This window comes from Dreissena polymorpha, chromosome 1 (assembly GCF_020536995.1).
Source record: "Dreissena polymorpha isolate Duluth1 chromosome 1, UMN_Dpol_1.0, whole genome shotgun sequence".
Classification (NCBI taxonomy): Eukaryota; Metazoa; Mollusca; class Bivalvia; order Myida; family Dreissenidae; genus Dreissena; species Dreissena polymorpha.
Window position 1 is genome coordinate 105,566,376 of NC_068355.1, and position 16,315 is coordinate 105,582,690.

The 16,315-nt window shown below is 37.2% G+C and overlaps 2 protein-coding genes across 2 annotated transcripts in view; both read right to left on the minus strand.

The window, feature by feature from the left end:
• LOC127865211 (transducin beta-like protein 2) overlaps positions 1–11,114 on the minus strand; it is a 59,425-nt gene extending 48,311 nt beyond the window's left edge. The window contains exons 1-6 of the mRNA XM_052405207.1: positions 11,067–11,114; positions 10,184–10,246; positions 8,515–8,623; positions 8,221–8,320; positions 6,806–6,892; positions 3,741–3,926 (exon numbers count right to left, since the gene is read on the minus strand). Coding sequence (XP_052261167.1) covers positions 3,741–3,926; positions 6,806–6,892; positions 8,221–8,320; positions 8,515–8,623; positions 10,184–10,246; positions 11,067–11,107 — 586 coding nt within the window. The 5' untranslated portion in view covers positions 11,108–11,114. The remainder of the gene's footprint in view (positions 1–3,740; positions 3,927–6,805; positions 6,893–8,220; positions 8,321–8,514; positions 8,624–10,183; positions 10,247–11,066) is intronic.
• Positions 1–16,315, minus strand: part of LOC127865197 (eukaryotic translation initiation factor 4H-like) — a 394,459-nt gene that overhangs the window by 51,058 nt on the left and 327,086 nt on the right. The gene's annotated exons all lie outside the window — the stretch shown is intronic.

Here is a 16,315-nt window from a genome sequence, read left to right on the forward strand (position 1 = left end):
GACGGGTGATGCTCCCAAAAGTTTTTTTTTGTCACAATATTGCACTACTATATACTCAGATAAAAGGAAACGTCTTGAGGGCACAGTAGTTGGGGGGACAAGAATTTTTTTATAGAAAATTTCAAAGGGCCATAAATCTGTTAAAAATCATCTGACCAGAACCTGCTGATAATATGCACATCTCCTCTTGGTAGTGAAGCTTCCCATAAAGTTTCATTGAATTCCGGTCATTAGTTGCTGAGAAATAGCCCGGACAAGACACTATATGTACAGTTAATGGAAAATTTCAAAGGGCCATAACTCTGTGAAAAATCATCCGACCAGAACCGGCTAATAATATGCACATCTCCTCTTGGTATTGAAGCTTCCCATAAAGTTTCATTGAATTCCGGTCATTAATTGCTGAGAAATAGCCCGGACAAAAATTGTGCACGGACGGACGGACACACGGACGGACAGACGAAGCGGCGACTATATGCTCCCCCCAAAATAAATTTTGGGGGAGCATAACAAGAGCTGTCAGAAGACAGCGCGCTTGACTTTTCGCGTGCTTGACAGTATAGCGTAAGCCATCATGTGGAAATTGTTCATATTCAATACGGTCAAGGTAATATAGTCATATTCTAACTGGAAGAGGACCATAATTGTAACATATTGATTGCTTATGTTTTAAAGAAGTTGTACATTATAGACCATTCTGAGTTCAGGTATACTTTCCACAATCTATTGAACATTTGTAAAGACATAAAACAAACTAATAAGATTATATTTCAAGTTTGATAGCAATAGCTTGGGAAGGATGGTTTGACGGTCTTTCAAAAATAAAATAATAACAAGAGCACCACATAACAGGTGCCAACGCTCAGCTGCGGGTGCAGTTTTGAATAAATGAAAGCTTGTCAGAATTTTTTTTTTAGAGGTCACAGTGACCTTGACCTTTGACCTAGTGACCCAAAATTGGGTGTGGCGTGTAGAACTCAACAAGGTGCATCTACATATGAAGTTTCAAAGTTGTAGGTGGAAGCACTTTGATTTTAGATCAAAATGTCAAGGTTTTAGCACGACGCAGACGGCGGACGACACGATGAGCTGGCTATGACAATACCTCGGGTTTCCTCTGAAAACAGTCGAGCTAAAAATAAATAATTTTTATGTTTATAGGATTCTGGGTGGGGCATTGGGGATGGTTTGGGTGGAGTCCATTGTGGTATGTCAGGTAAGTGTTGTTTTGTCAAAGTATGAATCAAATCATCTGATCCTAATTTATTTATTTGACCTCGAGATTAATCGATTAAGATTGTAGGACATAAGCCCCCCAGGACAAAAACCCCCCAATCAAAAATTGAACATTTGGACAATTGCCCCCCAGTAGAAATGACAGGTAGGATATAAGCCCCCCAGTGCTTATTTTGCATCTGGACATTTGCCCCCCATTGCTTTTTTTAGAAGTGGACATTTGCCCCCCAGTGCCTAATTTTCAATGACATTACTCGATTGAGCAGATAATCATGTACAATTATCACCACCTGATTACTCAAAACCTTTGAGATGATAATCCATTTATCCCATTACCACCACTGAAAGGCTTAAATAATGGAAGGGATAAATAAGAATATACCATGTTAAAAAAAAGATCTTTATTTTGCAATTATAAATACAATAGCAATTACAATTGTACATACTTTAAAGCAGTTTATCACAAAAATGCAATTTATAACATCACGTGTTTGAATAGAGAGAATTATCATATATTATGAAGCACAAAAGAAGCACATTTTTGGAAAGAATTAATATTCTATATAACAATAAATCCATTTAATTATTATTGTAAATTGAAAACACATTATATTATATTGAAAAACAAGAAATTGTTGCTGGAATTAATTATTGCATTATATACGTTCTAACCCATTGAACCATTGAACATGTTTAATCAGTCTTACTGGAACAACTCGTATAATATAATGGAATCAAATACATGATATTATTTACACACTTTAGACATACTCTCATATTACACTCTTCAAAACTTACATTGGCATCAATACTTAAATCTGATCAAATGTCCAAGCACCTGCAGAAATGCAGAGACAGTCTTCTTTCCCTCGGAAAACTGTTGAAACAGACTCTTCAACTTCTGTTGGTACTGTTTCACTTCCCTCCTCACCCGTTTCCTCACTTGATCACCCTGTCTCAACCGTCCAAGTTCTATCAACTCATTGATCTGATCCTTCTGAATGCTACTCATACAATACCACAGAATGGGGTTCTTCTGTCCTACGAGATAGGCGAATCCATTTTTCCAAGACTCGCAAATATTGTTGGTACGTGACCCGTAATTCAGAGTCGCTTCATTCACATTCCACATATCAACTGGATACCTGGGATTGTTTGTTCGGGTAACTTTGATCACTCCTCTTGACCCCTGAGTTGACTGGTAAGGGCCACTAACATAATAAGTGTCAAAATATTCCAATATTTCACTGAGTTCTTCTGGCACAACTGAGCGCAGGTACCGCATTCCCTCCTGCACACAGTCTGTTGGCAAAATGCCAATTCATCGATCATTCCACAGAAGTGTTTGATAGACTCATCTTCTTTGTACAGAACCGACAGACCGTCAATTTGCAGTTTTCTCCATGTTGACTGCGTTAGGTGGTAAAAACAACCCTGGATGTTGACATGAGGACCTAACATAGTGTTTATAGCTCTGTGGATTGATATTTCAAAGTCACAAGAGACTGAAGTTGGATTTGGTGTGAGTTCATATCTGTCACAAGCATCCATCACATCGCCGAACACTTCTTCATACGTAGACTGTTGTTTGTTTGGTAGGAATGCATACACACACGTTGAAAATTAGGCACTGGGGGGCAAATGTCCAGATGCAAAATAAGCACTGGGGGGCTTATATCCTACCTGTCATTTCTACTGGGGGGCAATTGTCCAAATGTTCATGTTTTCATTTGGGGGGGTTTTGTCCTGGGGTGCTTATGTCTGGATCCCCGAGATTAAAGGTCATTCAAAGGTCAATGTCAAATTCAACTTGCCAGGTACAGTACCCTCTTGATAGTAAGAAAGTATTTGAAGTTTGAAAGCAATAGCCTTGATACTTTAGTGCATCTAAACACAAAATTTAAAAAAAAATTCAAAGTTACTAAGTCGCAAAAGGGGCCATAATTCCGTCAAAATGACAACCAGAGTTATGCAACTTGTCCTGTACTGTCCCCTTATGATAGTTAGCGAGTGTTCCAAGTCTGAAAGCAATAACTATTATACTTTAGGAATAAAGTGGACCTAAACACAATACTTTCAATTTTCTTAGTATAAAAAGGGGCATAACTCTAAAAATAATGCTGACAGAGTTATGCACCTTGACCTTCACAATTGTCTTGTTGCCATAAATAAGTATTCTGAGTTTGAGTTAATTATCTTTGATAGCGTTAAAGTTATTTGACTTTATACAAAACTTTAACCAACGCCGATGGCGACGCCTGGGCGAGTAGTATAGCTCTCATTTTTCTTTGAAAAGTCGAGCTAATAAGACAGATTTCATGGTATAAAAAGTTCAACTAAAAAGTTGGCTCAAAAACTAAGAATAAGTTATAATGGCCAATGTAATTTTTTGATAATCACATAATTAAAGAATATTGTTTAACAAGTTTGGAATTGTAACATCCTGCGAATGACATGAAATGCATGTTGTACAAAGAAACCTATTCAGTTTGACTACATCTTACTGTTTGTATCCCAGTATTTCCAAGTTCCATCTTTCGATGCAGATGCCATTCTTGTGGAATCGTGGTTAAAACTGAAGCAGTGGACGCCAGCAGCGTGACCTTTCAATTCAAACGCTCTACGAACCTCATGGAACTCACCAGACTTTGTAAAACACACTTCCCAAACCTTCACATCAGGTGTGAAGCCTGCAAAATGCACCAGACTTTGTAAAACACACTTCCCAAACCTTCATATCAGGTGTGATGCCTGCAAAATGCACCAGACTTTGTAAAACACACTTCCCAAACCTTCACATCAGGTGTGAAGCATGAAAAATGCACCAGACTTTGTAAAACACACTTCCCAAACTTTCACATCAGGTGTGAAGCCTGAAAAATGCAATTAAAATAGAAATGTTACAGACACTGATGTCTCTACAACTCATGTTTGAAAACAGACAAATCCTCTATATTTTTTAAAGCAAACAAAAAGACAGAGGCCCAAAACTCTTTCCATAATGAACATCTGCACGTTCAGCTGTGAAACTTTAAGTACTAGTATTAAGCAATATCGGCTAAGAGGAGTTGAAGACACACAATTTTGAACTTAATCTTACATATACAAATGTATATAGTGGAAAAAGGTGCGAAGAAAATTGTGGAACTATATATATATATATTAATTATAGTCTCATCAATGTACACAGTATATAATCACATACATAACACAGTTTAAAATACAGTACATTGCCAATCTGAAAAGATTTACAAGAGACTTTTAATGTTGACATTACAAACTTAGAAACATCATAAGATAATCATGATCCATAGACTTTACTTTATGTACACTTAATACAAATAAGATCTAAAGGATCCTTGTAAATCGGGTAATTAAAATCTGCCTTAAGAAGGGATGTTATAACACATTCTCAAAATGGGTATAAATTAATGGACAGTGTTTGATCAGATTTTAACACAATTTGATTAACAAGGGAACTTTAAGATGGAGCTAAAACAATTTGCCTAGTAAAACAATTGTCATATATTCTATATATTCTACAAATGAAAAAACAACAAAGGACAGTTATTCTGACAAAAAATTGTCCCCGCAAAAATATCTTTCTTTAAGATTATTTACACATTAAGGTCATTCAGCTGTGAAAGTTTAAGCAAGATCTCCACAGTAATTAAAGAACATTAAAACACCAGCCTCAGGCAACAATATTAAACAAACAGACAAAGAGCCATGATCATGCCGATGATGTTCTAAATCCTTCCTTTCCATCAACTACAATTTAAGGTAGTTCAATGGTGAAAGTTTGAGCAAGATCCAACCAGTATTTTAAGAGGCTTAAACAAACAAGCATCAGGACATACATGTACAGACCTATAAAAAAATGCAATTCTAAATGCCTCCCATCCATTAAGGGAATAAATATGTTAACTGATTAAACACCATTGGTTTTAGAATGGCTCCTTCTGAGGTGTACATTTTGTTAATATCCATATACCTACTAAACACACTTTTGATACAAGGTGAATTATCAATGACCAAACAAATATAGTGACACACATGTAGAAACTGGGATTTTTAAATGAACTGTTCTAACTATTTTGCCTTACCAAAATTGTTATTTACTGTGCAGTCAAACTAGCATGTTTCAGTATTAAATTATTGCAGACATGGTGCAGTCAATTGTACCATTGTCCATGTTGTAACAGTGCATAAACAGAAAAGTGCAAGTTTGATAGAGTTTGCTAAACATAATTTCTCTGCAGTGTTTTTTTTCACCATTTTGGGAATGGGGCCGGGTCCCTTTGGATTGGGAAAATTCAATTTGACGTTTTGACTAAAATTGGGAAAATCTTGTTCTTGTTGTTTCGCTAAAAAATGCTTGAAAATGGAGTTAATAAGTGTTTTCAGTAGTATATTTACTAAGGTTGAATTTATATGAATGGAAGATGAACAAAATATTGAGAACTAAAAAAAAATAACCTTCCAGGAATTTTAAGCTCCCATTTGGGAAAAAAATATACTTTTTTACGGACCCGATTTTGTATGAAACAAGAAATGTGTCCACAGGACACGGATGCCCCCAACTGTAACTTTGTCACTACATAAAAGTATAACTGTGTAAACGCTTGGTAGAAGTTATTAGCTTTTTTCAAATCCTAAACGCAGATTTCGAACCTAAACGCAGACCCTAGGTTCAAGGTCAAGGTCACAGGGGTAAAAATTTGTGTGCGTATGGAAAGGCCTTGTCCATATACACACGCATGCCAAATATGAAATTGCTATCTGAAGCGACATAGAAGTTATGAGCATTTTTCGAAATCTAAACGCAAAGTGTGACGGCCAGACTGACGGACAGACAGTCCGATCACTATATGCCCTCTTTTGGGGGCATAAAAATGTCTTAGAATATCAAAATAAATCAGAAAGTCACATAAACTAGAGAGCGGACAACATGCTTAATCCTTGAAATGCACTAAGTGACCCCATGACCTAGTTTTAGACCCGGCATGACCCATATTCGAACTTGACCTAGATATTGTCTTAATACAACTTCTTACCAAGTTTAGTAAAGATCAGATGAAAATTACTTCAATTAGAGAGCGGACACCATGCTAAATCCTTGAAATGCACTAAGTGACCCAGTGACCTAGTTTTTGACCCGGCATGACCCATATTCGAACTTGACCTAGATATTGTCTTGATACAACTTCTGACCAAGTTTAGTTAAGATCAGATGAAAACTACTTCAATTAGAGAACGGACACCATGCTAAATCCTTGAAATGCACTAAGTGACTCCGTGACCTAGTTTTTGACCCGGCATGACCCATATTCAAACTTGACCTAGATATTGTCTGGATACAACTTCTGACCAAGTTTGGTAAAGATCGGATGAACTATTTGAATTAGAGAGCAGACACGAAGTGTGACCGACCGACCGACAGACAGTGCGAAAACTATATACCCCCTTTTCTTCGAAATGGGGGCATAAAAAACAACAATGCTCTGCAAACAGATTTTCTTTTAAACGGACAAGTACGTCAATATGCAAATATAACATGATAACTGACCTGATGAAGCCACAAATCTGCCACAAGGTGAGACAGCTCCATAGGAGTTGTTCATGTGGTTGGTGTTGATCTCACTGAGAACATCACCTAGCAACAGGCATCACATACATATGTCAACTATGAAATGTAACCTTGAAACAGGCATGGCCTACATATGTGAATTTTGCAATGTCACCTTGTAAAAGCCATGGCATACATATGTGAATGGTGGAATGTCACCTTGTAAAAGCCATGGCATACATATGTGAATAGTGCATTGTCACCTTGTAAAAGACATGGCATATAAATGTGAATAGTGCAATGTCACCTTGTAAAAGACATGGCATACATATGTGAACAAGCAAATTCGTTGAATTGATATCCCCCGCCAATATGCTTCTGGACACAAAAGTGTTATATTTCACACTCAAAAAAGCATTTTTTCAAGCTACAAAGGGCCATAACTCTGTTATAAACAGATTGTGTACAATGCCATTTGGCGTGCATCATCCTCTTATCCATATATATACTCATACCAAGTTTCAATGAAATCCACCAAGGCACTTCCAAGATATGGCTCCAGACGGACGGAAAGACGGACAACGCCAAAACAATATCCCTCCGCCTATGGCAGGAGATAATTATACAATGTCACCTTGTAAAAGACATGGCATACATATGCCGATTATGCAATGTCATCTTGAACAAGAGTGCCAAACTGTCACAAGATACGGTGTTTGAAGGTTTTGGACAACTTGATAACTTAACCATTCAAGTGGCAAAATGATTTTTTTTTAATTAAGCAACACATAACTACCCATATTTGAACTTGACCTAGATATCATTTAGACACAACTTCTGACCAGATTTGGTGAATATTGGATGAAAACTACTTCAATTAGAGAGCGGACACCATGCTAAATCCTTGAAATGCACTAAGTGACCCCATGACCTAGTTTTTGACCCGGCATGACCCATATTCAAAATTGACCTAGATATTGTCTTGATACATCTTCTGACCAAGTTTGGTGAAGATCGGATGAAAACTACTTCAATTAGAGAGCGGATGCCATGCTAAATCCTTGAAATGCACTAAGTGACTCTGTGACCTATTTTTTGACCAGGCATGACCCATATTGAACTTGACCTAGATATTGTCCAGATACAACTTCTGACCAAGTTTGGTGAAGATGGAATGAAAACTTTTGAATAAGAGAGCGGACACTGCAGTGGACACCGCCGCCCACCAAGGGTGATCTTATAATACATCCCGTTTTGAAAAACGGGCGTATAAAAATGCCTTACATGTGAAAAATTATTTCTGAGACGCATAACAGATTAAATCAACAGCAGCGACATGTCCTCCATCAGGTTAACTATTCACTAGATTGCTTCGTTTGTTCTTCATACAGACTTGTTTATAACATGCACGGCACCTTTTATGGACCAGACAATCATGGTGGTGTCAGAGGAAATGGACATGATGAACTTGCCACTGCTTGCTATGCCTATGTTGATAATTTGAGCTTTGTGTTTCTGCAAATAAAAATAATATTCACATCATCACAGTACTGAAAATAAAAGGCTGTTCTTCACAATAACAGACATAAAGAAATTAAATTAAACTAAAAGTAACCAAGGCTTTTTATAGACACCTTAATACTATTAAAATAATTTTTTTTTATCTTATAAGACTACCTTGTACAACATTATTTAATTATTGTCCTTACCTGTGGAAAGTCAAGCGCGCCTGTTATATTGCCTGGACTCCCGTCTTCTTTCTTCCCTATCCGAAAAACCCGCACTGTGTTTGCATTACCCAGACTTACAATGAATGCCCTGAATAAAACCATTATTTTGTTCATTTTGTTTTTCGTCATTCAATGTTGTACTATTACATGAAAAGTAAAACACTGTGAAAATTGGGTTTGCTTTTGTTATGATATTGGTTTATGGAAAGAAAGATATACATTTCTTCAAGGGCTAGTCCCTCGCAGTGAGTGGTGAAAGGAATTTACACAACTGTAAATTTCTATATAACATTAAGTTTAACTGTTTAAAATTATGTAAGAAATTATGTAAAACTTGTTTTGCAACCAGTTATAGACTAAAGAAAACAAAAATAGTCATACCATTTTGAGCCAAGAAAACATTTTTAACAATAAACAGGAAGGTAAATATTTAGTTTTTAAAATTCCCCAAAACATAAGATAAGCCAACACAAAACAAGGGCTGTTTGTAAAACATGCATGCCCCCCATATGGGCTGTCAGTTGTAGTGGCAGCCATTGTGTGAATTTTATTTTGTCACTGCGGCCTTGACCTTTGACTTAGCGACCTGAAAATCAATAGGGGTCATCTGCCAGTTATGATCAATGTACCTATGAAGTTTCATGATCCTAGGCCTAATTATTCTTGAGTTATCATCCGGAAACCATTTTACTATTTCAAGTCACTGTGACCTTGACCTTTGACCTAGTGACCTGAAAATCAATAGAGGTCATCTGCCAGTCATTATCAATGTACCTGTGAAGTTTCATGATCCTAGGCTTAAGCATTCTTGAGTTATCATCTGGAAACTATTTTACTTTTTCGAGTCACTGTGACCTTGATCTTTGACCTGAAAATCAATAGGGGTCATCTGCCAGTCATGATCCTAGGCGTTAGCATTCTTGAGTTATCATCCAGAAAACATTTTACTGTTTCAAGTCACTGTGACCTTGACCTTTGACCTAGTGACCTGAAAATTAATAGGGGTCATCTGCCAGTCATGATCAATGTACCTATGAAGTTTTATGATCCTAGGCGTAACCATTCTTGAGTTATCATCTGGAAACCATTTTACTGTTTCGAGTCACTGTGACATTGACTTTTGACCTAGTGACCTGAAAATCAATAGAGGTCATCTGCCAGTCATGATCAATGTTCCTATGAAGTTTCATGATCCTAGGCGTTAGCATTCTTGAGTTATCATCCAGAAAACATTTTACTGTTTCGAGTCACTGTGACCTTGACCTTTGACCTAGTGACCTGAAAATCATTAGGGGTCATCTGCCAGTCATGATCAATGTACCTATGAAGTTTCATGATCCTAGGCGTAAGCATTCTTGAGTTATCATCCGGAAACCATTTTACTGTTTCGAGTCACTGTGACCTTGACCTAGTGACCTGAAAATCAATAGGGGTCATTTGCCAGTCATGATCAATGTACCTATGAAGTTTCATGATCCTAGGCCTAAGCGTTCTTGAGTTATCACCCGGAAACCATCTGGTGGACGGACCGACGGACGGACCGACCGACATGTGCAAAACAATATACCCCCTCTTCTTCGAAGGGGGGGCATACAAATGTTTATATCAAATTTAAGTTTCAAAAGGATCAAAGAACAAGAAAACTCACTTAGAGTCTGGACTAAATTTCACTTTTGATCCATGATCCAGATCCACATTACCACGTATTGCCCTGCAACATTTATAAAGGATCATGAAAAAGCATGTCCAGTGTGTTTTTTCCACCATTTTGGGAAACAGGACAGGGCCCCTTTGGATTGGGAAAATCGCGTTCTTTTGACTTAAATTGGGAAATGAGTGTTGTGTTTTTTGCTAACAAATATTTAAAAATTCAATATTACATTTATTAAGGTTCAACTTATAGCGCTCTATGGGAGATTAACTAAATGTTAAGTTTATACTTTTTCAGTATGCTCCACTATGTACTTGGGAGTATAAAAAACAAGGCTTTTGTCAAGCAATATGGTCCCCTACCAGCTCCACCATTGTCAGAAATTCCACCATTTTCAGATATTTTTTGGGGGGTTGCCATAGCAACCACAATTTTTGATGTAGGAACAAGAGAAATAACGTGCATAATGTCCATGTTGCCATCTATCCATGTTCCAAGTTTCATGAAAAAATATTAAGAACTTTTAAAGTTATTGCAGGATCTAGAAAACCACCATTTTCAGCAGTATTTCTAGTCTATTTGTTGTCATAGCAACCAGAACTTTTGACGTAGGAACAAAATGAAATGACGTGCATAATGTCCATATTGCCATCTATCCATGTTCCAAGTTTCATCAAAAAATATTAAAAACTTTCAAAGTTATCGCAGGATCCAGAAAAGTGTGACGGACAGACGGACGGATGGACAGACAGACAGACGGAGCGCAAACCATAAGTCCCCTCCCGTGAAACCGGTAGGGGACAAAAATGCAATACCCTAAACCATTGCTATAGTGCAACTTATTGCTTCATTTGGACCATAAAATATTAATGGTATATACTTGTGTTCTTTCTGTTCAAATTCTTTTGTTGACCACAGCATCAAGGATCTATCTGAAAAAAAAAACAAACATTTTTTCGGATTTGAGCAATGCTCTGCAAAAACCAGGCTCATGTATGGGCGTAAAGTGTTGTCGCATATAGGCCTCTGCAGTCGGCACAGGCAAATCTGGGACAATTTTCGACACATTTTCATACATCCAAGTCTCCCCAGATAAACGCTTATACATGTACATTACCACACCGATTGCTTTCTGTGAAGACATACTTAAGTTTCATTATTTCTATCATATGAAACATTAAACCAATACAATCTTTTGTACATTTGCAAACAGAGTTTCCTTTTTGCAATTATCTTCTCTTACAAAATGTGGTAAATAAGTGCTCAAGATACAGTAAACAAGAAGTTATTTAAGAAATAATATTTTTCTATCATGGTTGTTGTCGAATAACCCACAGTAAGGAGTATAGATGCGTAGGAATTAAATCAAGAGTGCGAAGCACGAGTGATTTGATAACATGCATCTATACAACTTACTGTGAGTTATTCGACAACAACCATCATAGAAAAATATTATTTTGATTCTAACACGATTCTGATTGATTTGGTTCAAGCTTTAGGACGTGAACTATATTTTTCAATACTCCGCCCTTCTTAGTACAAAGTTCACTATTTAGTGACGTCATTGAATTGAACAAACATATGACGTCGTTTTCATTCATAAATATTTTGCAGATGACGTCACTTTCATTGAAAACAACAATCGTAGAAATTTAATGACGTCACGTTTTTTGATGCTACCGAAAAGCTGACATGCTATAAATGTTTTCTGAATTACGTTATCTAACAAATAACATTCTTTGTAGGCGTGGTTATGCCACTTATAACCAAATATACAATTTGTTGTTTCATTACATTTATATACATGCTACAATTATTACATTTCTTTTAGAGCGGGTTTTAGCACGTGCATTTTACTGCAATATTTTCTTTATTTATTCGAAGCTATTTTTGAAACATTAAGCTCCGCCCATAAGTTATTGCAGAATAACCCACACTTGATCTCCTTCTTTGTCTATAGAAACAAGTCGCGTGCCGTGTTAGAATTTGAATTTTACATCTGTATGAAGATTATTTATAAAAGAATTTTTTAAATTCATTTCAATTTTTTTGTTTTTGTTTTGTTTAAATATGTACAGTGGTGTGCTGATAAGATTTTTCCAAAGATTTTGAAAACAAGTACAAATACAAACAAGAGGGCCTGAAAGGCCCAAAGTCGCTCACCTGAGATACAATGTAACAAGATATTATTGGGACACGAAGATCCGAAAATAAATGTGGCCTCTAGAGTATTAACAAGGTTTTACTATAGCCATATAAGGAAAAATGCCCCGCCCCCCTGGCAGCCATGTTTTTGAACCAACCAGCATCATTTTTGAACTCATCCAACATATTATCGGGATGAATCTTCTGACCAAGTTTCATGAAGATCGGACAGTAAATGTGGCCTCTAGAGTGTTTACAAGATTTTACTAAAGCCATATAAGGAAAAATGCCCCGCCCCTTGGAAGCCATTTTTTCAAGCAAACATAATTATTTTCGAATTCATCCAAGATATCATTGAGACCAATCTTCGGAACAAATTTCATGAAGATTGGACAATAAATGTGGCCTCTAGAGTGTTAACAAGGTTTACTATAGCCATATATAGCCATAAGGAAAAATGCCCCGCCCCTGGTGGCCATGTTTTAAAAGCAACAAAAACCTTTTCAAACTCATCCAAGATATCATTGGGACAAATCTTCTGACCAAGTTTCATGATGATCGGAAAATAAATGTGACCTCTAGAGTGTTAACAAGGTTTTACTATAGCCATATAAGGAAAATAGCCCCGTCCCTGTGGTGGCCATGTTTTTCAACCAACCGGCATCATTTTTTAACTCATCCAAGATATTATTGGGATAAGTCTTCTGACCGAGTTTCATGAAGATCGGACTATGAATGTGGCCTCTAGAGTGTTAACAAGATTTTACTATAGCCTTATATAGCCATATAAGGAAAAATGCCGCCGCCCCTTGGCGGCCATGTTTTTCAAGCAAACGTAACCATTTTCGAACTCATCCAAGATATCATTAAGACAAATCTTCTGACCATATTTCATCAAGATTGGACAATAAATGTGGCCTCTAGAGTGTTAACAAGGTTTTTACTAAAGCCATATAAGAAAAAATGCCCCGCCCCCTGGCGGCCATGTTTTTCAACCAACCGGCATCATTTTCGAACTCGTCAAAGATATTATTGGGATGAATCTTCTGACCAAGTTTCATTAAGATTGGACAATAAATGTGGCCTCTAGAGTGTTAACAAGAATTTACTTTAGCCATATAAGGAAAAATGCCCCGCCCCTTGGCAGCCAGGTTTTTCAAGCAAAGGTTACCATTTTGAACTCATCAGATATCAGTGGGACAAATCTTCTGAGCAAGTTTCATGAAGAGCGGAAAATAAATGGTGCCTCTAGAGTGTAAACAAGGTTTTACTATAGCAATATAATGAAAAATGACCCGCCCCCTGGCGGCCATGTTTTCAACCAACCGGCATCATTTTCGAACTCTTCTAAGATGTTATTGGGATGAATCTTCTGACCAAGGTTTTATGAAGATCAGACAATAACTGTGGCCTCTAGAGTGTTAACAAGTGTGTGTGTTGTTGAAGTTTATTTACAGGTCTTTTTCTGCGTCTTCACGAATACATTAGGTATCGACCTGCCCCTGTGATCTTTCAGGGGAGACAATCTCCAGATTAATTCTTTGTCTGGACGCAGCTCCGCTGAGGGAGTGCAGCAAGCAGCTCTGCCTGATGACCACTCTCGCTTTTACCGGCCGTCGTCTTCAACCCCGAGACGGTTTCCCCAGTGCGTTGAGCGCACTGAGTACCGCCGCCCCTGGTCCACTCTCTAGGGCCACACCCTCGATGTTTCTGATACCATCACCAGGTCCACTCCGTACGTCCTCCACACTGGTAAGCTCGCTGTCCCGCTCTCTCCAGTCCCTCTCTTGGAAAGTATAGTGTGAAAGCCACACTACCTCCTTGACCCTTGCATACAGAGTGGCTTCAGGCCCCCCGGTTGTCAAGATCCTGGAGACAGCGAACCCCCCCCCCCCCCCCCCGTCGATTAACAGCGGTTGACTAGACCGCTTGCATCTTCGGGGAGGACAGCGAACATAGTAGTGTAGAAGATGTCCGGCTCGAGGGTGGCGGACTCAGCTGGATTAGCAGAGCCGCCCGCAGAAGTTCCCTCTATAAGGAAATATGTAAAGGTTGAGAAGATCTTCTGCGGGTGACTCTCGCCTCGGTCGCGACGCACACGCTCCAGCTGCTGACCGAGGAGTGTTAACAAGATTTTACTATAGCCATATAAGGAAAAATGCCCCGCCCTTGGCAGCCAATGTTTTTCATGCAAATGTAACCATTTTCGAACTCATCCAAGATATCATTGAAACCAATCTTCTGACAAAATTTCATGAAGATTGAGAAAATAAATGTGGCCTCTAGAGAGTGAACAAGGCAAATGTTGACGTCGCACAACGGACGACGGACAACGGACAAAAGGTGATCACACAAGTTTAGGTGAGCTAAAAATACACCATTACTTACAAATATGACTGTTGCAATTCAAGTTCATAAATCATGATTCCTTCAAACCATACTTGCTTTAAAATTTACAATATTAAAATTAATGTTTATATGAAATGTATATTCCAGCATATTTTACTTTATTTTACACAACCTTCAACAAACTTTTAAAATTTACATTTATTTGAAAGATCTGATCATTTAACCCCTGCAATGAACTAACAGTATTGATTCATAACATTCTGTATAATTATATAAATAAACAATACATCACTGTAATCTGTGTGTATACACTGATATGTTTTTTTTTAAGTAAAAATTTTAACTGAAAATGCATGTACCTATTTGGTGAATATACCGAAAAAAGAATTAAGCTTAATACCTTCGGCCACCCCTGTTATACATATTTGCCATTTGGGCTGAAGTCCATGTCGAGAATTGGTGAACTGTGTCCCTTCCAAGGTTCCAGCCAACCATTTATGGGGGTGAACCTATCTTCTCTGCTGCTTTCGGACTCGTGTCTACTAACTTAGGTTTTTTGTTAGCAAGTTGGTTTTCAGATTTTGAAGAATTTTTACTTTCTCTTCTCTCTTCAACTATGTTCATCTAAAAGTGGATAACACTCACACAATTAATGAAATTCTATGCATGTTAGGAAATACATGAATAATACAGATTTGTTAAAGGGGCCTTTTCAAAGATTTTGGCATGTATTGAAGTGTGTCATTAAATGCTTTATATTAATAAAGGTAAACATTGGATTTAAAAAGCTCTATTAAAAAACAAGAACACAATTAAAGAAAGAAAACAAATTATTCCTTAACTGGGCTCGAACAACTGACCCCTGGAGTAAAAGTCTATTGCCTAGACCACTCGGCCATCCGTGCTCATACTATGATTTTTGTATTTTATACTTTATATAGGCAATCCTCGTAGTGTTACAATATTAAACAACAACAATACAACTCTCGAAATTATTAAATCGTTTCGTGTTGCAACGCTTTATAATTTTCAGGTTTTCAAATCGTCAAAAGATGCATATAATGGTTATTTACAGCAAGGGTTAATGTTCAGTATTACTGTTTCCTCATAATATCATAACTACAACGAAAATTGCGTATCTTAAACAATAATTTTTAATTTTGTCAATTTCCAAAATGTGAAAAGGCCCCTTTAATATGGGTCAAGAATATTTTTTTATTTTAACTACATAAAATTTATAGAAGAACATCAACGTTTTGTGTAAAACAAGTTAAAATGTCTAAATGTTAGAACAAGACAAAAATACTGAAGACCCTGAGGACCAGTGCATGATATCACAAAAACTGTAGCTTAGTGGTATAATATTAGAGATTCCTTGTTTGAGGCTACTTTTCAAGACGGAGGCAACATTTAAACATAGTTTGCAATGTAATTCTTTATAAAACATTTTACACCACCAGGGTATAATAATACTTGTACCTTATATTTAATCTCTTCATTGTCTTGACCCTTCTTTCAACAAATAACAACACACCTTCAAATCATCTGTCAAACTCAATCTCAAATCATAGGAATGCATCACCACTGTCAATAATCTTGCCCATGTAAAGATATTAACACATAATTATTGTTTAA